The sequence below is a fragment of the Notamacropus eugenii genome, chromosome 4 (genome assembly GCF_028372415.1).
Source record: "Notamacropus eugenii isolate mMacEug1 chromosome 4, mMacEug1.pri_v2, whole genome shotgun sequence".
In the NCBI taxonomy this organism is placed as follows: domain Eukaryota; kingdom Metazoa; phylum Chordata; class Mammalia; order Diprotodontia; family Macropodidae; genus Notamacropus; species Notamacropus eugenii.
The window spans coordinates 458,532,313-458,553,893 of NC_092875.1; the positions used below are offsets into that span (position 1 = coordinate 458,532,313).

The 21,581-nt window shown below is 36.2% G+C and overlaps 1 protein-coding gene across 3 annotated transcripts in view; it reads left to right on the forward strand.

The window, feature by feature from the left end:
- The window catches only part of EDIL3 (EGF like repeats and discoidin domains 3), a 603,244-nt gene that overhangs the window by 149,649 nt on the left and 432,014 nt on the right, over window positions 1–21,581 (forward strand). For all 3 annotated transcript variants that reach the window (XM_072606206.1, XM_072606208.1, XM_072606207.1), the window contains exon 2: window positions 977–1,105. In XM_072606206.1, coding sequence (XP_072462307.1) covers window positions 977–1,105 — 129 coding nt within the window. The remainder of the gene's footprint in view (window positions 1–976; window positions 1,106–21,581) is intronic.

Here is a 21,581-nt window from a genome sequence, read left to right on the forward strand (position 1 = left end):
GTGAAATAAGTAGAACCAAGTGAACAATTAATGCAGTCAACAACAATATTTTTCAAAGAATAACTGAATAACTATGCTATTCTGAGTATTATAAATATTCAAATAAACTACAAAGAAATTATGAAGATGCTATACACCTCCAGAGGAAGAACTTACAAATAGAAGTATGCATAGTATGACTTTACATTCATTCATTCACACATACATATATACATAATATTTTTGTTTGTATGTATATATGCCAAATGATGACCTTATCTAATGAAGGTTGCAGAGAGAAGGAGGGTGACATCTTGGAAATTAAAATTTAACCAAAAATAAATTAAATTTAAAAAAGAAAGGACATCAAAATAGTCTTATTTTTAGAGGTGGGGAACTATGGCTGTGGTATACAGGATACAATGTGTTACCCCTATAGTTCTCTACCTCTGAAAAGAATATAGGGAAGGAATATTTTCATGTCTTCTTTCAAGACAAGTTGGCTTGTTTTAATGGCATATGATTCTTTTCATTTATATAACTGTAGTCATTGTGTATATTGTTTTCTTAGTTCTTTTTTCTTTTGAATTCATTCACTTAGGTCCTCTCATGCTTCTCTGTATTCAAAATATTTGTTCTTTTTAAAATTTTTTCTTTTTTATTTCAACTTAATAAACAGCAATAAACATATACTCTGATATAAAAGGGTTAGTAGAATTGCTTCTTATCTTAAAACATTTTTTTAATTCTACTACAACATCTCAAAACAAAACTACAAGACAATAAAACATCTTTATCCAATGTTTGAATCAAAAGTCTACATGAATTTCATTTCATGGAATCTTTATTCTAGAAGTAGGTAGAATTAAATAAATCTTCAGAAAGTTGCTTACATAAAGCAGAATACAACAGAATCTCTGCCTATTGAAGGATAATTCATTTGGATGGAATGGATGGGATGGATGAAAAACTCAGTACCTGTTTCTTCAATCCCCAGGTGATATTTGTGACCCTAACCCATGTGAAAATGGAGGAATCTGCTTGCCTGGACTGGCTGATGATTCTTTTTCCTGTGAGTGCCCAGATGGCTTCACAGATCCCAATTGCTCTAGTGTTGTGGAGGTTGGTAAGTGCAAGATTTGAACACTTTAATGGTTATCTGAATGCTTACTTTATTTGATATATGCCATGAGTTTGGCTATGATGTAGTGTGTACATTTTGCGTAAGTGTCACTGTATTCTAACATTTGGCTGTCCTTCTGTGTTTGATTGTTATATTTTTATCTTTTTTATATTTTTCCTTCTTAACATTGTATAAGTTGATAAATACAATTGCTTTGGTAGGCATTTGAAAAGTTAAATAAAATGCATTATTATTTCAAACATTCACAGTTGCATACATTCCAAATACTTTTATAAAAAGAAGATGTTGGCCTCAATGACACATAATTCCAAAACCAATTTGTTTGGAAGAAATACACATTTTATCCAAATAGATTTGAGAGAGCCTATTTACAATGCCCAAGTGTTTTGTGAGTGATTCTACCTATCTCTTTTCAAATGAAATGATCAGGTACAGGGTTTCCATCATAAGAAGTTGAAAAAAAAGTATTTTTCAAAATTTTACTTTGTAATAAATGTACATGTTATTAAAGATTCCATTCCAATTCAACAAAATTTGAAACTATTTTTCTTCTTATGAAATAATTCAATTGTTTGTGAATAAGTGATCCTTATTTGGACAAACGAATTACTCTCTAGCCAGTATTCATCCTTTTAAAATGGCATAATGTAAACTTGAGCAAAAACTTCTCCTCAGATTATAGGCACATATTTGATCCATCTTCCTAAAATCTCTCTAGTCCTCATCTCAACTCTGAGGAGGAAAACTTCTCATCTTCGGAAGACAGAAATGTTTCACCTTAATGGGTTAAAGTTATCAGTTACCATAAGGTTTTTGAGCATGCTTTTAATAAGTTAAGGTTAGTGGGAGACATGTTTTGAAACAAAAAAGGAGGGATTTGTATCATTTGGGAAGGGTAGAAACCTGTGGTTACAGTTGCCATCTTATCAAAAATAAAAATATTTATTCTCTGTATTTTGCCACCGATTGTTGGACTTCATGCTATTTGAATCTTGAACAGATTTGACCAATATGTTTAACCATTGCCTTGGTGGTCATCCATTATTTCTTAGAAGATCACTAAGTTAGAGTTGAATAATAACACTTTCTTTCAATTCAATTCTAAAATAGCTCATTCTAAGATTTTTGGCTAGAACTAATACAACTAGACCTTCAGATCTTCTCATTATTTGCTATAAAGGGAGGAATGCTATATTCCTGTGCACCAATCTTTAACAGAGAGAAGGTGGCACAATTAAAGATCAGAGTTTCATGGGAGAACCACATTTTCAGGAGGGGGCAAGAATGAATATTTCTGAAGCAAATGAGGGCAATGTACATTTTTAGCATGAAATGAATGAATAAGACAATGAATAGAAAAAAAACAGTTTAACAAAACAAAGTAAAAGAAATGTCTTGACACTTAAAGGTGTCAAACACTGTGATAAATTGAACAGAATCCAAATGAATTCTTACGACCCATTTTTGCCAGATTGGAAACACCTCTGGCTCCTGGTAGGATGGAGGTTGCTGCTCGTTTTGGTTTACATCTTTGTGCAAGAGCCAAAGCCAAATAACTTGTTTTAAATGTTGAGCAATGGTTTTCATTACACTGTCGTACTTTACAAGAGGCATTGATAGGGGATTATTTCACTACTGTGTGTCATGTTCAAAGGAGCAACAATAAATCTTATTCATTTTATGAGAAAGGATATCATATACTAGAAATTTTTCAAGTACTAAGCACATCATATTTTATTAGTATAATATGTTGCATTATTATTTTTGGAAAATTCAAAATGCATCTTAGTTTATTATTTTAAATTATAGGTCTTTTAGATATATAGCAATTGAAAAATTAAATTCTTATCAAGGACAATGATTTTCATGTATTCCGTGTAATCATTGAATGCATAGGAATTATCTATAGGATTCTTGAAAAAAATGTACTTCATCTGTGTTTGAATCATTATACCCCATGCTGTCTAGAGATTAGGTTCTGTGGAAAATAGTGGAATTATATTCAATAATTTTAACATATCTAAAATAGTAGTTTTTTTATTAAATATTTTTCTCCTGCATTAAAAATAACTAAGTATGTATGTATGTATGCATTATCGTGTGTGTATGTATTCATTGTTGTAGAACTGTGTATACATACACACATGCACACAAGTGCACATACATACATGGTACAAATAAGCAATTTTTTTCAATTAAAAATTTCTTGAGGGTAGGCCAAATTTAAAACTGGTTTTATCCAATGACTTTGGTTTGAGGTTTTAGAAAGTAATAAATAATGAGCCTGTGTTTCATCCCTCTGTCGTACCACACAACCCAGTGCCGGAGCATAGTCAGTAAGTGTTCATCCATTGTATGATGAGTAAATGAATAAGTGAATCCATCAGTGAGGACATTGATATTAGAAAATGCCTTAAATTCCATTATAAAACAAAGACAAAAAATGACCACCACCAACAATGACTTCTAAAGTGTATCAAACATTGAATATGATTATGGGACAAATTATTTGAATTATTAATTCATTAAAATACAAAATGTTTTTTCAGATCTATGATCAGCTACTTTGCTTGAACTTGCTCTAGTCAGATAATTATTTCCATGCCATTAGGTAGGTCCCATTACAGAGTACACAGAAGCAGACTGGTATTTTACATAAACAAGCAACATTTGGTGTTTTGAAGATAAAGTCTTCAAAAAGTAAAAGAACACTTGAACTCTCCTGTAATCCCAGTGATGGCTGTGTTTTTAGTAATACAGAATTCCAAAGATGACGGAGATGTCTTTAAGGTCTGATTTAGCTCAGCATTAAAATTCTGATTCTGTGATGTTCTAAGGTCCCTTTCTCCCAGGTTAGTTCATTCTCAAATTCCAAAGGAATGAAAAAACCTCTTCCTGGATGTACTGGAGGGAAAAAATATTTTTGATCCTAATTTTGAAAATTATTCCTTTCTTGTGCGTGGGAAGGAAAATATGATCAGACATCTAATCTCCTTAGTGCAGCACATCTGGAGGCAGAACATTTCAAACACAGGTTATTCTTAGTGATAAAGCTTCGTCATGCATTAACCTAAACCTTATTACTTTGCAATAGCACTACCATATTGGAAGGCTACTTTCAAAGAGATCCTTATCCAATTTTGCCATTTTATTCTTTGCTTACAACGTATCAAGTTGCAGCTAAATCTAAAGCTCTTGGCCCCTCTGGTAGACAATGCTTCTGTCATGTAATGTCCCTCTGTGCCTTGGAAAAACTCACTTAACTGAATTTGCGTCCACTATCAAAGAAGCATTCTTGTCCCCCTCCCATAGCACCCTCTCATCTTTCTTTTACTTCTGTCTACTTCTGTAAAAAGTCTTTGCATCATCTTCCCTTTCCCCATTCCCCTGTGAATGAGGGTTTTTTTTTGTTAATTTATCAAAGCTTGTTTCTAATAACCCTAGAAGGACTTTTCATTTTCCAACTACTGCCTCAAAGATATTAGCAATTTTTTCCCTGAGGAAAGAGAAAATTTTCTAATTCTATCCCCTGAAATCTGTCATCTTTAAATTTGTTCATCTTTATTTAGATGCTTATTGATTACAACAGCTGGTCTCCAGAATACCGAATGGCTGACCAATGAGTCACTCATCACCAAGACCTCTTTTTGTGGGTTTCAATCAAAACTCCTGATAATAATGTTAGTAGCTAGTATTCCCACTAGATAGGTAAGTGAGTGTAAATGGAATTCCAGGTCAGCATTAGCCTAGTAAGACATATGTGTGTATGCATATATTATGTGTGTATACATATATATACACACATATATGCAATATATGTAAGTATATGTGTATATGCATATATTCCTATGTATGCATGTGTGTATATATGTGTATATGTATACATGTGTGAGTATATGTATGGAACACCTTACTAGACTGATATAAATGTGTGTACATGTGTGTATATACATGTGTGCATATATACACACACTATGTGTATATACATATACATGTGTCTATGTGTGTGGGGAGAGAGAGGAAAAAGGAGAGGGAGGGAGAGAGAAAGAGACAGAGGGAGAGAGAGACAGAGACAGAGGCAGACAGAGACAGAGAGCTAGTGAAATAGGCTATCCCTCTGAATTGGCTCTGCCTAATACAAGGAATGACTTCGCTCCTCACCTTTGCCATTTAGAATAGTTTCTTTCAAACCTTACATTCTACATGTGACCTTTTCTAATCCTTTCAGTTAATAGTGTCTCCCTCTTTCCACATCATCCTATATGTATGCATTTTTATATATTCATATATTTTATATACGCATACATATGCTGTCTCTACTGCTGAAATGTAAATTCCTTGAAAATAGAATTTCTTTCTTGTCTTTATATCCCCAGAACCCACAACATAGCCCGGAACATGGGAGATGCTTAAAAAATACTTATTGAATAAGAGGTTGCATACTTCTAAAAATGAAACTGAAGTATGAGAAAATATTTTATCCCTGATATTACATACAATTTAACTTCATTTTAGTAAAGGGAATACAAGGTCAAAAAATAAAAATTACGTATTCATTACGTTTCTAAGAAGCAGACCCAAAGCTGAATAGCCAGGGAGAAATATTTCAAAATATTTGACTTGTTCTCCCCATATAGGCCATTGGATATTAGGAGGTATAGGTGAAAAACTATCAATAGATCAGCACCACTGGAAATATGAACCAAAGTGTATATTACTAATGGAAGATCGGTGATATCTTTGTATACAAAGAACACATTAGTGCATTTTTGGTAACTTTATTTCCTTTTATTTCTTTTCTACAGCTCATGTTAGAACAACGCAAACAGGTTTGCCTATGCTTCTCCCCTTCTCCCCAGCATACAACAGGCATTTAATGTCACTAATTTGAATACCATTTTACAGATAAAAGATCAAAGTTTCAGAGAAATTAATTGATTCATAGGATCAAAGAGAATGTAACATGAAGGATTGAAATCCTATTCTCATGACAGCAACATTAGTAATATCACAAAAAACTTCACATTAATATAATACTTTGAGGTTTGCCATTGACTTTTACATTATTTCATCCTCACAATTATTCCATGAGATATGTATTATTATTATTTGCATTTGACCAAGAAAAAAACGAGACAGAGAACCTAAATCACTTTCCCAGTGATGCAAAATTAGCATCTAGAGTAGAATTCCAGTCCAGGCATTCTTTATATCAAGTCTAGAACATTATGCTCTATATTTCACTGCCTCTGTATTTTTCTATCTTTCCAAAAAGTTCCCAAGAACTTAGGTATATACAATAGTGTTGGGCTGGACCTTTTATTTCGTTGATATGGACACTTCTTGGTAAGGAATTTCTTTTGAGTAATATAGATAGACAATTCTTCTACAGCTTTTTAGTATGATATGATAAAGTGTAAGACATGGAGTCAAGAAGACCTGAATTCAAATACTGTCTCAGATTATTGCTAATTATATGACACCGGGTAAAGTCACTTTAAGTTTTCTGAACTTCAGTTTTCTTTTCTCTAATATGCAGATAATAATAGACCCTACCTCACACTGTTGTTATGATTATCAAATGAGTTAACATATTTAAATAACTTTGAAAACATTAAAGTGCCATGTAAATGGAAGCTGCAATCATCGTCATCATCATCTTAAATATTTGCCTCGGGAAATAAGAGTCAATAGCTTGTCCTGGGTTAAGCTCACAATATGTTTCATAAGCAGAACTTAAAGCCAGTTCCTCCTCTTCTGAACTCTGCTCTCTATCCCCTATGCCAGACTGCTTTCCAGTAATATAAAGTCAATTTTGTGCTCCCTTTCTTACGCCAACTTAAAATGTCATTTACCTAATGTAGTACAATGTTTTTAATTTATTGGAATTTTCCTCATTTTATTTTAACTGGGAAAAATAAAGGTGGTCCTGTCAATTATTCTAGATCTAGGTAAATATTTTCTTATATTAAGTTCCATTGACTTTCTCACAGGTCATTCTCACAGTGTCTTTGACTTTTTGAAGATGGTCAGTGTCGGTATTGCAAATAGTGCAGCATAGCTTGACTATGTTTCTTAAAGGCCCATTGGCTAGTGTTTATGTAGTGTCAGAATGGTAAGATATTTGAGTAGATCTCTTGGGCTAGGTAAAGCTATTTTTGGATGAGTGAACTTTGGATGTTAAATGAGAAGATTCTGCAAATTTCACTTGGGTTGTCAGCATAGTGAAGGAAATTATAAGAAGGAGGTGTCAGGTCTCTTTAAGACTGACTCTTGGATGAAAAGAGAAGAGTTCCTGATTGAGTCAAGTCTTCCCTGACTTTATGTTAATGAGATCTAGTCTTTAGTGGGCAAAGTAGTTGATGCAAAGCTGTTTAGCCAGGGGTGATTACAGAGAAATTTCCAAGCTGCCTACAGATACAGGGTTGAACTAATATTAGGAACACTAAGCAAACCTTTTCTTCCTTCCTTCCTTCCTTCCTTCCTTCCTTCCTTCCTTCCTTCCTTCCTTCCTTCCTTCCTTCCTTCCTTCCTTCCTTCTTTTCTTTCTTTTCTTTGTTCTTGCCGTCTTTATTTTTACTGTACTCAAGGAAGACTCAGCTGGTGTTTATTCAGAAAAAATGAAGTGGATGATGCAATGACATTTGAATAAGTAAAGGGGATTTTATGTATATATAGATATATATTTGTTTTCTGAATGTTTTAAAATTTTTTATTTGTTTGTTTTATGTTACCTTTCTAAATTTATTTGGATGAACCCAACAATATAACAACTCTATTGATGAAATGATTTAAAATATATTTTACATGTGTTATATATGTGAAAAATATGTCTATACATATATATGTATGAAACAGGGACTGAGTACGAGTGTGTGTGTGTTTGTGTGCATTGTGTAAGAGACAGAGAGACATGGAAGAGAGGGAGAGAGAGGGAGGCACAAAGAGAGATAGAGACAGAAAGAATGAGAGGGGCTTTTTTCCTTTCTCCTTTTAGTGAGTAATCATATGTGCCTCCTAATATTTTAATCTTCGATTTAATTGAATAATTGAGTAATAGTTGTTCTTTATTATAAGTGAAGAGCAACGGGAAACTGGTTCAACAAATGATCCTTTAGAACAAACTACTTGTAATAAAAGGATAGTTGTATTTTTTTCTAAATACTAAAGAGATATAAAATACCTAAAATAAAAAATATGCATATATAATTACTTTATATTATTGTCTGTGGAACTGGATTCACCATAAAGTAGAATGACGATATTTCTTATTTTGTTCAATTTAATTCAACTCAATAAACATGAATTTCCCAGCTACCACGTACAAAGCACTGGACACAGGTCCGAGGGATATGTAGCAAAACTATCAAGGATTCTCTGCCTTCTAGAACTTTACACTGCAATGAGAAATCCAGCATGGAAGCAGATAAGTGAATACCAGATATTTGAAGGAAGGAAAGACTAGTGGGGTGAAGAACACCTTTCCTTAGGAGTTGGCATATGGGCTGAGTCCAGAAGGAAACAAAGGACTGTAAGAAACAGATGTGAGCAGGGATTGCGTGTAAGTCATTAGGAAACAGTCTCTGAAAAGACTGTTGGGAAATGTAAGGCTAAGTTCAGGGGACAGTTTTAGCTGTAACAGAGAGAACAAAATTTGTAATGTGAAAGAAGCTCTTAGCAGTGGATGGAGATCAGAGGAAAAACTGATCGTCTGCATGTGGGCCTTCACAGACCCGTTTCTCTAGTCTTTTATCGTCTGATTGATCATATTTTGTGATTTGGTGAAATCATTAAAAGGAATTTTTTTTAAGCTTGTTCCTAGACACCAGCTCCCTCCAAACTTCTAGGTCATTTCAGTGGAAGACCTGAAGTCAAGCTCCCATTCTCTCCTTCACCATGCTGCATGCCCTCCTTGGCCAGATCTCCCTGGATGGAGGGCGGGGAGAAAGCCAGAGATCTTGCGATAGGACAGAGACTGGTTCCTATGGATACCGGTCAATCGAAATACTCCAAGAAGGGTCTTGGGAGTGCTCACATATTCTGATCAGTAAACATAAACAATGAACATTTCAAGTGCCATGTCTAACAGCTATTCTTGCAATACCTGCTTTTCATTAGATAAAAGATTCAAATAAGCAGTTTCTTTCCCTGCCAGCCAAGCAAAAACTGCAGGCCAGTCTTTTAAAGTGATGTACAAACCATGTTCTTCAGTTTGTAAAATCCTGTGTGATTACTACCTATTCTTTCTTCTTGATTATCAATAGTAACGTGGTTCTTGAAGATACTAAGAGATAATGGCTACTCTTCATCTCCTTCTACATTGAGATTCATTAACCACCAAAGCTAAAGTGCCCATGACACAATAAAGCATTAGTAATTGATTACTAAGTGATGGTACAATCAAGCCTAGGAATCCTACCACTGGAGACCAACAGATAGTGGGCCACAGATCCACCTCAGCTGCTATCTCTTTCATGAGGCTTTACTTGAATTTATATTAATTCTCCAAACCACCTTGTTTGAACTCTTCAATGAATTTAATTATATTCTAACTTGTATATGTGTATATTGTCCCTTCTGTAATATGAGTTAAAGATCTTCCCCTACCCATTAATAGGCCTTAGGTGAAGTCCATTAAGAAAAGCTTGATTAGGGGAGGCTTGTTTTGTAGGAAGGCCCACACCTTTTGTGAATTGCTAATGAGGCACTGGCTCTGAAAAGGGTATATATACTCTGAGGTGAGGTTTTGCTTCGGGGACATACTCTTTGGAAGAAGATTCATATGCCAGATGAGACTTTGGGTAGCTGTTAAGGAGCCCCTCAGCTTTGGAAACTCAGATGCTAATGCTTCTCTCTCTGGTAACTATGTACATATGTAATGGTCAGACAGCTGGACCTGCTTGTTGATCTGTGATGTACGTATTGCTTGTGTTCAGACAGTTAGAAGCCCTGTCTGTCAGTTTTTATTTCTTTGCTTGTATTTCCTCTGTTGATACATGTGATTAAAGAAGATTGTTGACCCCTCAAAAGTTGTTTCCCTTTTAGAAAAGCAGACCTAAGAACCTGTCCTGGATATGTTAGGGTGCTTGCTGTTATGCCTTCCCACTAGAATATAAGCTCCTTGAAATCAGGGACTATGCGTGTGTGCATGTGTGTATATAACACACACATACATGTGTATATATTATATGTACATATATGTTTGTATGTACATATGTGAGTATGCATATATTTATGTATATACGTATGTACATACTATATATACTATAATATTCTTAGCAACTAGCATAGTGCCTCTCAGCACCTGATATGATAAATATTAATCAAATTGACTGGTATAGAGAATGACTGAAGCATTACCAACTGTTATTGCTATAAATAGCTCAGTTTCAAAGGTGCCTTTATGTCATGTTCTGCCGGTAAGATCATTAAGCCCCATTTGGATAGGGGATGCATTAGTCAGCATCCCCTGAGAATGACAAGAATTATGAGAGTTGTTTGAGATTGAGTAACTCTCACCCACAGCGGTGTTTGAAAGTACAACAGCAAAGAACGTTGACTCATATTCTCCTTAGCCATGGAAAAGCTTACTTGAAAATGAGGTGTTTGTTTTAGGGGGTAAGAGATTGATTGCTATAATATTCAAAGACTTTATGTAAGAATATATGGTGAACATATACCTTCTTTGGGCTTGTCTGGGACAACATAATCTAATAGATTCTGGTGGGCCATCAGTCACAATCTAAACTGTGTAAAGGGTTGGCCTCTAAGGGAAAATATTCCATAGAGGTAAACATATACCTCTGGTTCTAAATATCTACTTTGGATCACTGTTGGACAGGCTTAGGCTAACTGGAAAGGTGATATTCAGGGAAAGCTTAGAGGTCTAATCAAAAGAAGGGGTGGTAAAAAAAATTTATAGTAATTTTCTAATGCACCAGTTTCCAACTTTTTGAAACATGAAGACCCTTTCTTCATGTCAAGAAGTACCATGCACCACACTTAATAGTGTGACGGATTAAGAAAAAAAATGTTTAATATGAACTTCTTCAGATAAAGTCCATGGCCCTGCAGAAAGTCAGGACCCACAGATTGGGAATTTGTGTTGTAGTGTATGAAAGGATAATGCATGAATGATATGGAGCATCTGCCCTCCAGTTTCCCTGGGGATGGAATAATGATAAATAGGCTTTAGCTTTGTCTCAGTCAATGCTACCTAGAAATTTGAGAAGACGTTTCTGTGTACTCCTTTGCAGAGCTCAGTGAGACAGTGAGGAATGGAAAAGAATTTAATGACATAATGTCTACCATGAAGGAGATTAGTGAGCATGGTTCTTTCTTGGTGAAGGTTTGCTTGTAGATCATTCAACATTAAAAAATGGTTGGAGGAAGCTACCTCTACCAATTCAAGTCAGCATCTTCTCTATAACTTATATACAGTCTTTGAGAGCTACCTACAGAACTGCAAGGATCAGTAATTTCCCCAGGTTAAAGCTCAGTTTTCATCAGCCAAGTCACTTGAAGTACGATTTTCCTGGGTTTGAGTCCAGCTTTCTATCCACTAGCCAAGCCCTCCAGATATTTTTGGGACAAATTTCTACCTAACCATGCCTCCCCCATGTTGTACTAGTGATGTTGATCTTTTGAAGTGTAGAATTTTACATTTGTATCCAGTAAGCTTCATCTTATTGGGACCCTAACTCTTATGTAGTATGCTAGCTGGCCCTTTTAACTTGTGTAACAAAAATAAATAAATAAATAAAATGAGTTTCTATCTAGTCATCTCCCTAAATCAAAATCATTCCTACAGTTGTTGTCAACCTAATTGTCCAACTTTTCAAAAGAAGCAAATGATATCCATTTTTATGATCTCTTAATTACCTCATCTCATGATATATTCTTGGACCACATACTTTTCCACCTATGCTACATTTATACTGTTGACCACATTCATGACACTCCTGCCTCCTAATTTGCTCCTTAGTCTGACCATGCCTCTCATCTTCTTTGCTGACTCATTATTTGTGTTGTCCTCCATTACTGGGGTTTTCTCCAAAGTTCTGCCTTAGGCCTTCTTTTCTTCACTGCTTCAGTAACCGCAGCAGCTCCCAATCCAGGGATTTAGCTGTTGTTTGTGTGCAGAGGACCTTTCTTTCTTTCTTTCTTCCTCTCTTTCTTCCTCTCTTTCTTCCTCTCTTTCTTCCTTCCTTCTTTCCTTCCTTCCTTCCTTCCTTCCTTCCTTCCTTCCTTCCTTCCTTCCTTCCTTTCTTCCTTTCTTCCTTTCTTCCTTCCTTCCTTTCTTTCTTTCTTTTCCTTCTTTCCTTCTTTCCTTCTTTCTTTCTTTCTTTCTTTCTTTCTTTCTTTCTTTCTTTCTTTCTTTCTTTCTTTCTTTCTTTCCTTTCTTCTCTCTCTCTCTCTCTCTCTCTCTCTCTCTCTCTCTCTCTCTCTCTCTCTCTCAGCATTGCAGTGGATAGAGTGTAGGAACTGGAGTAAGAAAGAGTCATCTTAATGAGTTCATATTCTCCTTCAGACACTTCCTAGCTGTGTGACCCCTGAGCAAGTCACCTAACCTGTTTGCCTCAGTTCCTCATCTGTAAAACGGCCTGAAAAAGGAAATGATAAACCACTCCAGTATCTTTACCAAAAAACCCCAAACTGGGTCACAAAGAGTTGTACACAACTGGAAAATAACAACAAAAAATCTGTCTGTCTATCTATTATCTTTGTCTAATTATCTGTCTACCTATGAATATCTATCTATACATATGAGAATAAATGATTACATAGAGAGTAGATAGTTTTCTATTCCCCTTCTCATCCCTGGGTTTCCATTCGAAAAGAACAATTGCCTAGCGCATTTTTGAACTGTGTGTTGGGGATATCTAAAAAGTAACGTGTCCAAAACTAAACTCATTGAATTTTCCCACAAAGTCCCTCTCTTCTAAACTTTCTGATTCTAAGTGAAGCTAGCACAATCCTTTCTATCTCCTGGTCACTTCCACTTTTCATATTACCCCAAGTTCTCCCTCTCCCTCATCTACATATCCAATCATTTGTTAAATCTTGATCTTCCTACCTCTCTAGGATCTCAAGACTTTTACACCTTCTTTCCATCCATAAAAAATATACCTTTAATTCAGGCCCTAATTGCCTTTCATCTAGATTGTTCCAACAGCTTCCTAATTGTTTCCCTGCCTCAGATGTCTTACTACTTCAGTCTATTCTACACGCTACTACAGATCTAATTTTCTTTAAGCACTGGCTTTTATCATGTGACTCCCTTACTCAATAAACTTCTTTGGCTTCCAACCGTAATCCAATCAAATTGATCTCTGAGATCCTCATACCTGATTTTGCATCTCCTTTGCACTGACTATCTGCCAGGCCTGGAATTTCTTCCTTACCTCAGCCTTATAGAGGCTCTGTCTTCATTTAGGATTCAAACCAACTTTGGAAAGAAATATTTCCTGTTCTCCATCCTCCCTCTGAAACAGTTCTTCCTCTGAAACTACATTGCAATTACTCATTGTACATGTTTGTGTTTTTTCTTTATAATTATGCTGAAAATATGTGCTTGTTATTTTCTCCATCAGACACACTAGACTTTGCCTTTCTTTTGAATAAGGATTGCTTCTATCTGTAGTCCTAACATCTAGGACAATGAGCTGACTCTTCATAGCTACTATTGGATTGCTATTACATTCTAAGGCCTTATACTTACCTAATTCTCCTCTATATTTTCATCTGCTAAATTTAACCACATCAAGTTACCATCATCTGTGTTAAATATATGTCTAGGATGTTACTGAGTTCTGTTTCAGTCTTCTCTTTTCTTGAATAAATAATTCATACTGGGTTTCCTTATGTGTTTATAATACTTCAGGAGAAAAAAAAATCAATTATTTTTTCAAAAATTTAATTATCTTGGTGGCTCTCAGCAGGAATTCCTCCAAGAAAGCCTTAACCCCAGGGGGAAGAGTTTGAAGGATGAACTGAAAGGACTTGAATTTGAGACTTCAGTGCAAATGAGTGCTAATTACTAACTCAGTGGATTTAGCAAAGGTTGCAAGGTGAAGGAGTGACCAGATTGACATAAAGGAAATATTCCCAACAGCTTTCCTTTCCTTTCCACCTAGATAATTCCTTTTCATTCTGAGAACTTTATTTAAAAAGGAATACTGGTGAACAGGGATGTTTCCAGAGTAAGATTTCTATCATGTTGAAGGAATTCCAAATTGTGTTCTTTAAGAAACACAGAGAAGAAGTGATAGCTGTCATCAAATACTGACCTGGGTTCATGTGAAGGAGTGCATACATTTATTCCATGTTACTCTAGAGGACAGAAAGCATCTAGTACAGCAGATATTTAGCTGAGTATAATAACTTTTTAGTTATAATACTTTATGCGTAGCTATCTCACATATAATATTTTATTTTCTCCCCAAAATCCAATTATATATATATAAAAACAGAAAGGAACACTGAGGCTATGAGAAGCTGAATCACTAGCCAATGGTCTCACAGATCCTAAGTGTCAAAGGTAGGACTGAAATGCAATTGTTTTTTAAGACTAGAATTCTAAAGGGCACGGTTAATCAAATAAGAAGATGGATTTCCTTGTGAGCTAACATTTATATAATACTAAGGTTTACAAAGGACTTTATACTCAGCTCAATGGACAGCCCATGGAGCCCAGAATCAGGAAGGCCTGAGTTCAAATCCACTTTCAGCCACTTACTAGTTGGGTGACTGTAGGCAAGTCACTTAACCTCCATTTGCCTTAATACACTGATGAAGTAAGTGGCCAACCACTGTATTATCCTCGCCAAGAAAAACCTTGGACAATCTCCTCCAGGGGTTCACAAAGAGTCAGATATGGCTGGCCGACTGAGAGACTGTGGTATGGTGGCTAGAGTAGCAGGTGTGGAGTCAGGAAAACCTGGGTTTGAATCTGGCCTCAGTTTCTTCCTGTGTGACCCTAAGCAAATCACTTAACCCTGTTTGACCCAGTTTCCTCATTTGTAAAATGACCTAGAGAAGGAAATGGTAAGCCAATCCATTATCTTTGCCAAGAAAATGGCAAATGGGTTCATGAGGAGTTGGTTGGGACTGAAACAACTGGACAACAATTTATGTGTGTTATCTCGTTTGAGAAGTAGGTCTTATATTATTACTCCTATTTTACAAATGAGGACACTAAGATTCAGTGAGCTTAATGACTTTCCCAGAATTATACAATGGTGTCTGAGGCAGGATTTATCCTCTGGCTATACTGGCAACAAGTGTCAAACCAATAGATGCACAAACAATTTTTTCTTAGATTGTGCTATGAAAATGATTGTTTTATTCCATAAATTAAAAATGATATAAGTTTAAAAAAATTGAAAAAATAGGATACATAGAGGTGAGTAAAGTGTAACAGGACTGGAAAGGTAGAATGACCTTGGTTCAAAAGGCCCATAAAGACCAAATAGAGGATTTTGTATTTGATCCTTTAGGTAATGGGAAGCCTCAGGTTTTGTTTTGTTTTATTAAATGTCAAGGATAAGGAAAGAGTGTATAAGAGTGCAGTTGACATGATCACTCTTCTTTAGGAATATCACTTTGTTAGCAGAGTGGAGGATGGACCGAGTAGGAAGAGAATTGGGGTTGGAAGAACTTCAAATTCATTATGTTCTCTATTATAACACCTTGCTGTTTAAGTAGAAAATTCCCTATGATTTTAAATGATCAATCATAACCTGTTAGTCTCTGAAGGATGTGGTAAGAAAGAATTCCTGCATCCATGAAGGCATCAGCTTTCTTTTCTATTATCCTAAATTCTTCACATAATGTTTTCTGAATGGAAGGCTTACCTGGATTATTCCTGAGCATGGAAGAGGAATGGAGGCCCAGGGTAGAAATTAGCAACCACTAAGCAAAGGTCCCCAAAATGAGCAAGAGTAAAGATGAAGCTCTCTTTGAAAAGATTTTGTTCTTTGTTCCCATGCATTATCTTAAAATTAAGCTTGTCCACGTTTTTGTATCTGGTGAGTTCTCTAAAGACATTTCAATTAAGGAAAAATGTAGCCCAGGGAGACTAGTTTTGCAGATAGGGAAATTACACTGTCAACGTGATTTGATTTACACCAGAATGTGGCTAAATTGACTATTTTTTTAAAGGAGGGCCTAATGACTCTGAAAAGAAGGCACTTAATTTCAATCTCTACTTTTGCTGGCAGGAAAAAAAAAGAAACATCTGCAGCAATCATTAACTCACTACAGAACCAAGTCAAGGGCACATTGGCTTAGCTTAGCTTAGCTCTTCACAGGCAAAGATCATCTCCATCTTGTTCATGGATTTGGGGTCAATTTAAATTGTATAGAGAAAATGTACCCTTACCAAGGAAAAAGCAAATGGCTTATATGTTACAGGTCAACCATTTTATTTTGAAGATTCCTAGTTTTAGAGTCATCATATGGTCTATTTAGGAATTCAGAAACTCCAGCACTGATTCATCATGTTCCATCGGCTCACAGAAGTGAGACCTTAGAGGTCATCTAATGTAAACTTCTGACTAATTAATGTATATATTCTAGAATAGTAGCTAATATAAAGTATATCAATATATGAAATTGCATGTTTTGTAGTCAAATGATCCATTTATAAAATAAATTTTAACAATTCTATGCTTTGAAAATTGTCAATATGTTGAAGTTTCTCTTTGCTTGTGAATGACTGAATAACTGAACCATTTATTAAGTGTTTAGTATGTGCAAAGTGCTGGGGATACAAATAGAAGAAGAAAACAGTTTCTTCTCTCAGGGAGATCATATTTCATTGGAGCAGCTAACAGATTTTTGCTGCAAGTCAGATGAAAAGGTCCCATGGTACCTTAGGATAGAGCAGAAAAATAAATTTCATATCTACAGATAAAATCACATGAGTATGTGATGTTGAATGATGCAACAGTGCCAACAACTTCAGTGGCAAGGACTTTCTTTTCTGTCTCCAATAGCTATGACTGTGGTACCTGCAGGAGCAGCTGCCAGGCTGCATCTCCATAGATACTATCTCCCAAGATGATAGGTACAGGCAGTTGGTTGGAAGTATTGCTGCTCTCAAGGCTCTTGAATTCAGGGTCCTGGACTGTTGTCAAGGAAGTATGAAGGTTGTTAGTGTTCAAGGTAGTGGTGGTGATTTGACTTGGGTAACACATGCTGTTTCTTCTCTCTTCCTTGGGGTGTCTTGTTATATCAGATAGTCTAACTTGTCTGCCCTGTGACTGAAAGTTGGTAGGGATGGTTGCCTCTTATCCATAGAAGTTACTTCCCCAGATGATGGCAGTAAAAGATAGGGGGGGAAGTAGAACATATGGGTAAGGTCTGGGCCCTTGTGCTTATCTGTTGATGGTGGTTGGTCAACAGTTTTTGCTAGTGACTATTGGGAAGGTGAACCTCTTCGTCACAATAGTTTCCTCCCTCAATGTGGCTTCAATGGCTGGGTTACAAGCAGATCAGTTAGTTTGGGGGACACTATTATGTCCAGTGGTTTTGCACTTATAGTCCTGGGCTGTCTTTCTCAGGGTCTGATGGTCTCGAAGTGGTAGTCAAGGTGGTGATGGTAGTTTGACTTCCCCAGCACATGTTAACTCTAGTCCTTTCCTCAGGGTGCCCTGCTGGTTCAATAAACTAACTTGATTACTCTTATGTGCAGATGGACATATGTGAATATGGAGGAGTCTAAAAGTACCATGAAAACAAGAACCGTGCTTCATCTTAGTTTAAATCTCCTAAAGTATCCAGAGCATTAACTATATACATATGTTGCTTACCAGTATTCATCCAAAGAATAGCTGAATGGTTACTTGTTTATTTAATATGGTTTGTCATGGGCACAGAATTCATCACCAAGTGGTCAGTTTTCTAGGTCTAAGCTTTTCCATACACAGCTAGGCTGGTCAGCATAAGTGACATTGAGTTTATTTTCCAGAAGATGTTGAATTTTCATGATCCCCAGTGGTTATCTTATTTTTATCTTATTAATGCATGACATCATTTACTGTTTGAATCAGGAAAGTGCATGAAATTCCGTGCTCCACTTTATGCTCAAATAAACAAAATGAAACTAGTTACTCCCCTTAACTTGAATCACTGAACATAATTTTGAAACTGTTTCAGAGAAATACAATTCTATTTACAGACTTCATTGAAAAGCCACAGAAAGATCACTAGAAGGCACACGGCCCTTTGATAATAGCATTTTGGCTTTCATCAGATCAGAAACCATCCAGTCTAATCTGATATGCTGCTTGTTTGGGGTAGAAACGGCAGGTTTTTATTTTCAACATAAATTTTTAAGCACCTACTTTGGGCAAATCATTATGACAGTCACTAGTGGAGATACAAAGTCAAAAACCCAAAACACAAACAAAACAAAACCACTCTCTTGCTTCAGTGAGTTTACAGTCTAGTAAAGGAAATAAGACATGAACACAAATGATGAGAATACAGAACTGAACAAGGAATAAGGACTGAACCTGTGATTAACTTCGCATAGGAGGCACCTTATGAAAAACTTCTCTACAATTCAATTTGGCACCTTCTCTGCAATTTGTAGCCTTAAAGAGGTACCTAGAGCACTCAGAGCTTAAATAACTTTATCAAGGTCACACACCAAGTATGTAGCAGAGGCAGGATTAGAATCTAAGACTCAATAGCTCAGAAACCAACTCCCTACCTGTTATGACATACTACCTCTCCCAATGGAATACATGGTAAGAGAACAGATAGGCACAAAGTGGTTTTGGAGTGCTGATTAAGCAAATATTCCTTCTAGATGGTGGACCAGGGTATGGAACATGTGTTTTTTGATCTGGATCTTCATTTCCAAGTGATATTTCAACAAGTGGTTTCGGGGTCCCAGATGTAACAAATAGGGTGAACAAAGGCACAGAGATAAGAAAACATGAAACATGTTCAGGGAACATAGAACAACCTAATTTAATAGGAACCTGGGCAGAAGTGGTGACATAACACTGAAAATGCAGAGGTCAATCGGGAAATCTTGAAATCAGAGTACCTGTGTCCAAATCCAGTTCTGCTGCATACTACCTGCATAACTATTTTATTTATCACAAAATCAGAGAAGTTGATACTTTTTATATCTAATTATCTTTCTACCTCCAAATTTCATGGTCCTATTTTAAGTTTTGTAGGATTAATTTTCTCATATAACAGTACATATTCAGCTTGGTATAATAACGAATAAGTATAATGTAATATAATAATATAATTTGGTATAATAACTAATAAGAACTTTACCTCCTGACATTTCCTTGTGATGTTCTGTGCATCTTTATGTCATTTGGGGGAATGTATTATTTCAGTTTTCCATACTCTGGTCAGGGAAGAAGGACCAAGCAATTGATGTAACACTGATTGATTGTTTTAGGGTATTTTTCTGATTATTTGGAGGTTTTATGCCATTATTTCCTCCTTCACTCCTGTCTGACATGGTGAAATATTCTCACTCTTTACCCAGGCTAACCCCTTTACTTGTTGAAGTGATTCCATCCTATTTCTGTCTCCTCCAACGGATTGTTCCTTCCATCATATCCACTCTTTTACTTTTTTCACTTATCTCTCTCCCTGTTTATTTGCTCATTCTTTCCTGCCTGAAAACATGCCCATGTCTGCCCTATTCTGAAAAAAAAATATACCTCACTTTATCCTTACATTCCCACTAATAATTATCCTATATATTTTCTAGTCTTTGTAGCTAAACTCTTTGAAAAGGTCATCTACAACAGATGATTCCATTTTTTCTCTCCTCTCTCTCTTCTTAACCCTTACAATCTGGTTTCTGACCTTATCGTTCCACCAAAATCATTCTCCAAAGTTACTAATGATCTCTTAGTAGCCAAATCAATGGCCTTTTCTCAGTCCTCATGTTCTTTGACCTCTCTGCAGTCTTTCACTTTGGTACTCTTTTTTCTCTAGAGATCAGGACACCGTTATCTCCTGGTTCTCCTCCTACTTACCTGAACACTTCTCTGTTTCCTTTGCTGCATCTTCTTCCAGATCACATGCTCTAACCGTAATTGCCCCTCAGAAATGTGTCTTGGGATCTCTTCTCCCTCTATACAACTTCATTTGGTGATCTTGCATCAGCCCCAGTGGATTTAATTACCGTATATGTTGATGATCCTCAGATCTGCTTATCCTGCCCCAAACTTTCTTGTAGATCTCCAATCTTGCCTCTCAGACCTCTCAAACCTCTTAATCTGGATGTCTAGTAGCCATTCTATTATCCTATATACTTTCTACCCTTTTCAGCAAAACTACTTGTAAAGGCCATCTAAGATAGGTCCTGTCACTTTCTTCTCTTTTCTTAACCCCTTACAAGCTGTTCCAACTTTATCATACCATCCAAGTTGTTTAATACATCTAAAATGGAATTCATTATCTTTTTTTTCCCTAACCACCCCCCAACACACACACAGCTTCCATATTACAGTAGAATACAATACCACCCTCCTATTCCCTCAGACTGGAAGTCATCCTGAATTCTTCACTATATCTCTCTCCTCATAAGCAAACTCTTTCTAGGGCCTGTCAATTTCACTTTTGCAATATCTCTTACATATGTCACTTTCTGTCCTTTCACATTGCCACCACACTAGTGCGGATTTTTACCATCTCTTTCCTGAACTATTGTAATAGTCTGCTGGTGGGTTTGCTTTCCTCATGTCTCTCCCTACTCCAATCCATCCTCCACTAAGCAAGTAAAATGATTTTGCTAAAGGGCAGTTCTGATCATGCCACTGCCCTTCCCCTACTCAATATACTCCAGTAGCTGCCTATTGCTTCCAGGATCAAATACAAACCGTTCTGTTTGATATTCAAAGCCCTTCATAACCTAGCCCCCTCCTGCATTTCCAGTCTTCTTATATCTTATACCTACCATACTATATCTTACTCCCTGATAATCAATCCAGTGACACTGGTCTCCTGGCTGGTCTAGGAACAAGACACTCCAACTCTCAACTCTAGGCATTTTCTCTGGCTGTCTTCCATGCCCAGAATGTTCTCCTTCCTCCGCTCTACCTGCTAACTTCTATTATTTCCTTTAAATTCCAAATAAAGTCCCACATTCTACGCGAAGCCTTTCCCAACCTCTTTTAATTTTAGAACTTGCCTTCTGTTATTTCTTATTTATTCTTCCTTCTTTCCTTTCTTCCTTGCCTTCCTCCCTCCCTCTCTCTATCCACATGGAGAATCCTGCATTTTCATGTGGGTGATCTACCCAAAGGAAAATGAGTTTCTTGAAGTAGAACTCTGGAAAATCCAGCTTTGGTAAGGCCCATTGGGATTCTTATGGAGCTACTTGATTAATCCTTAAACCCAAATCACCCTGGCTCTCACTGATTGGCCAATAATAAGTCACAGTCCAAGCCTCTGTTGGTCATTGTTTAGA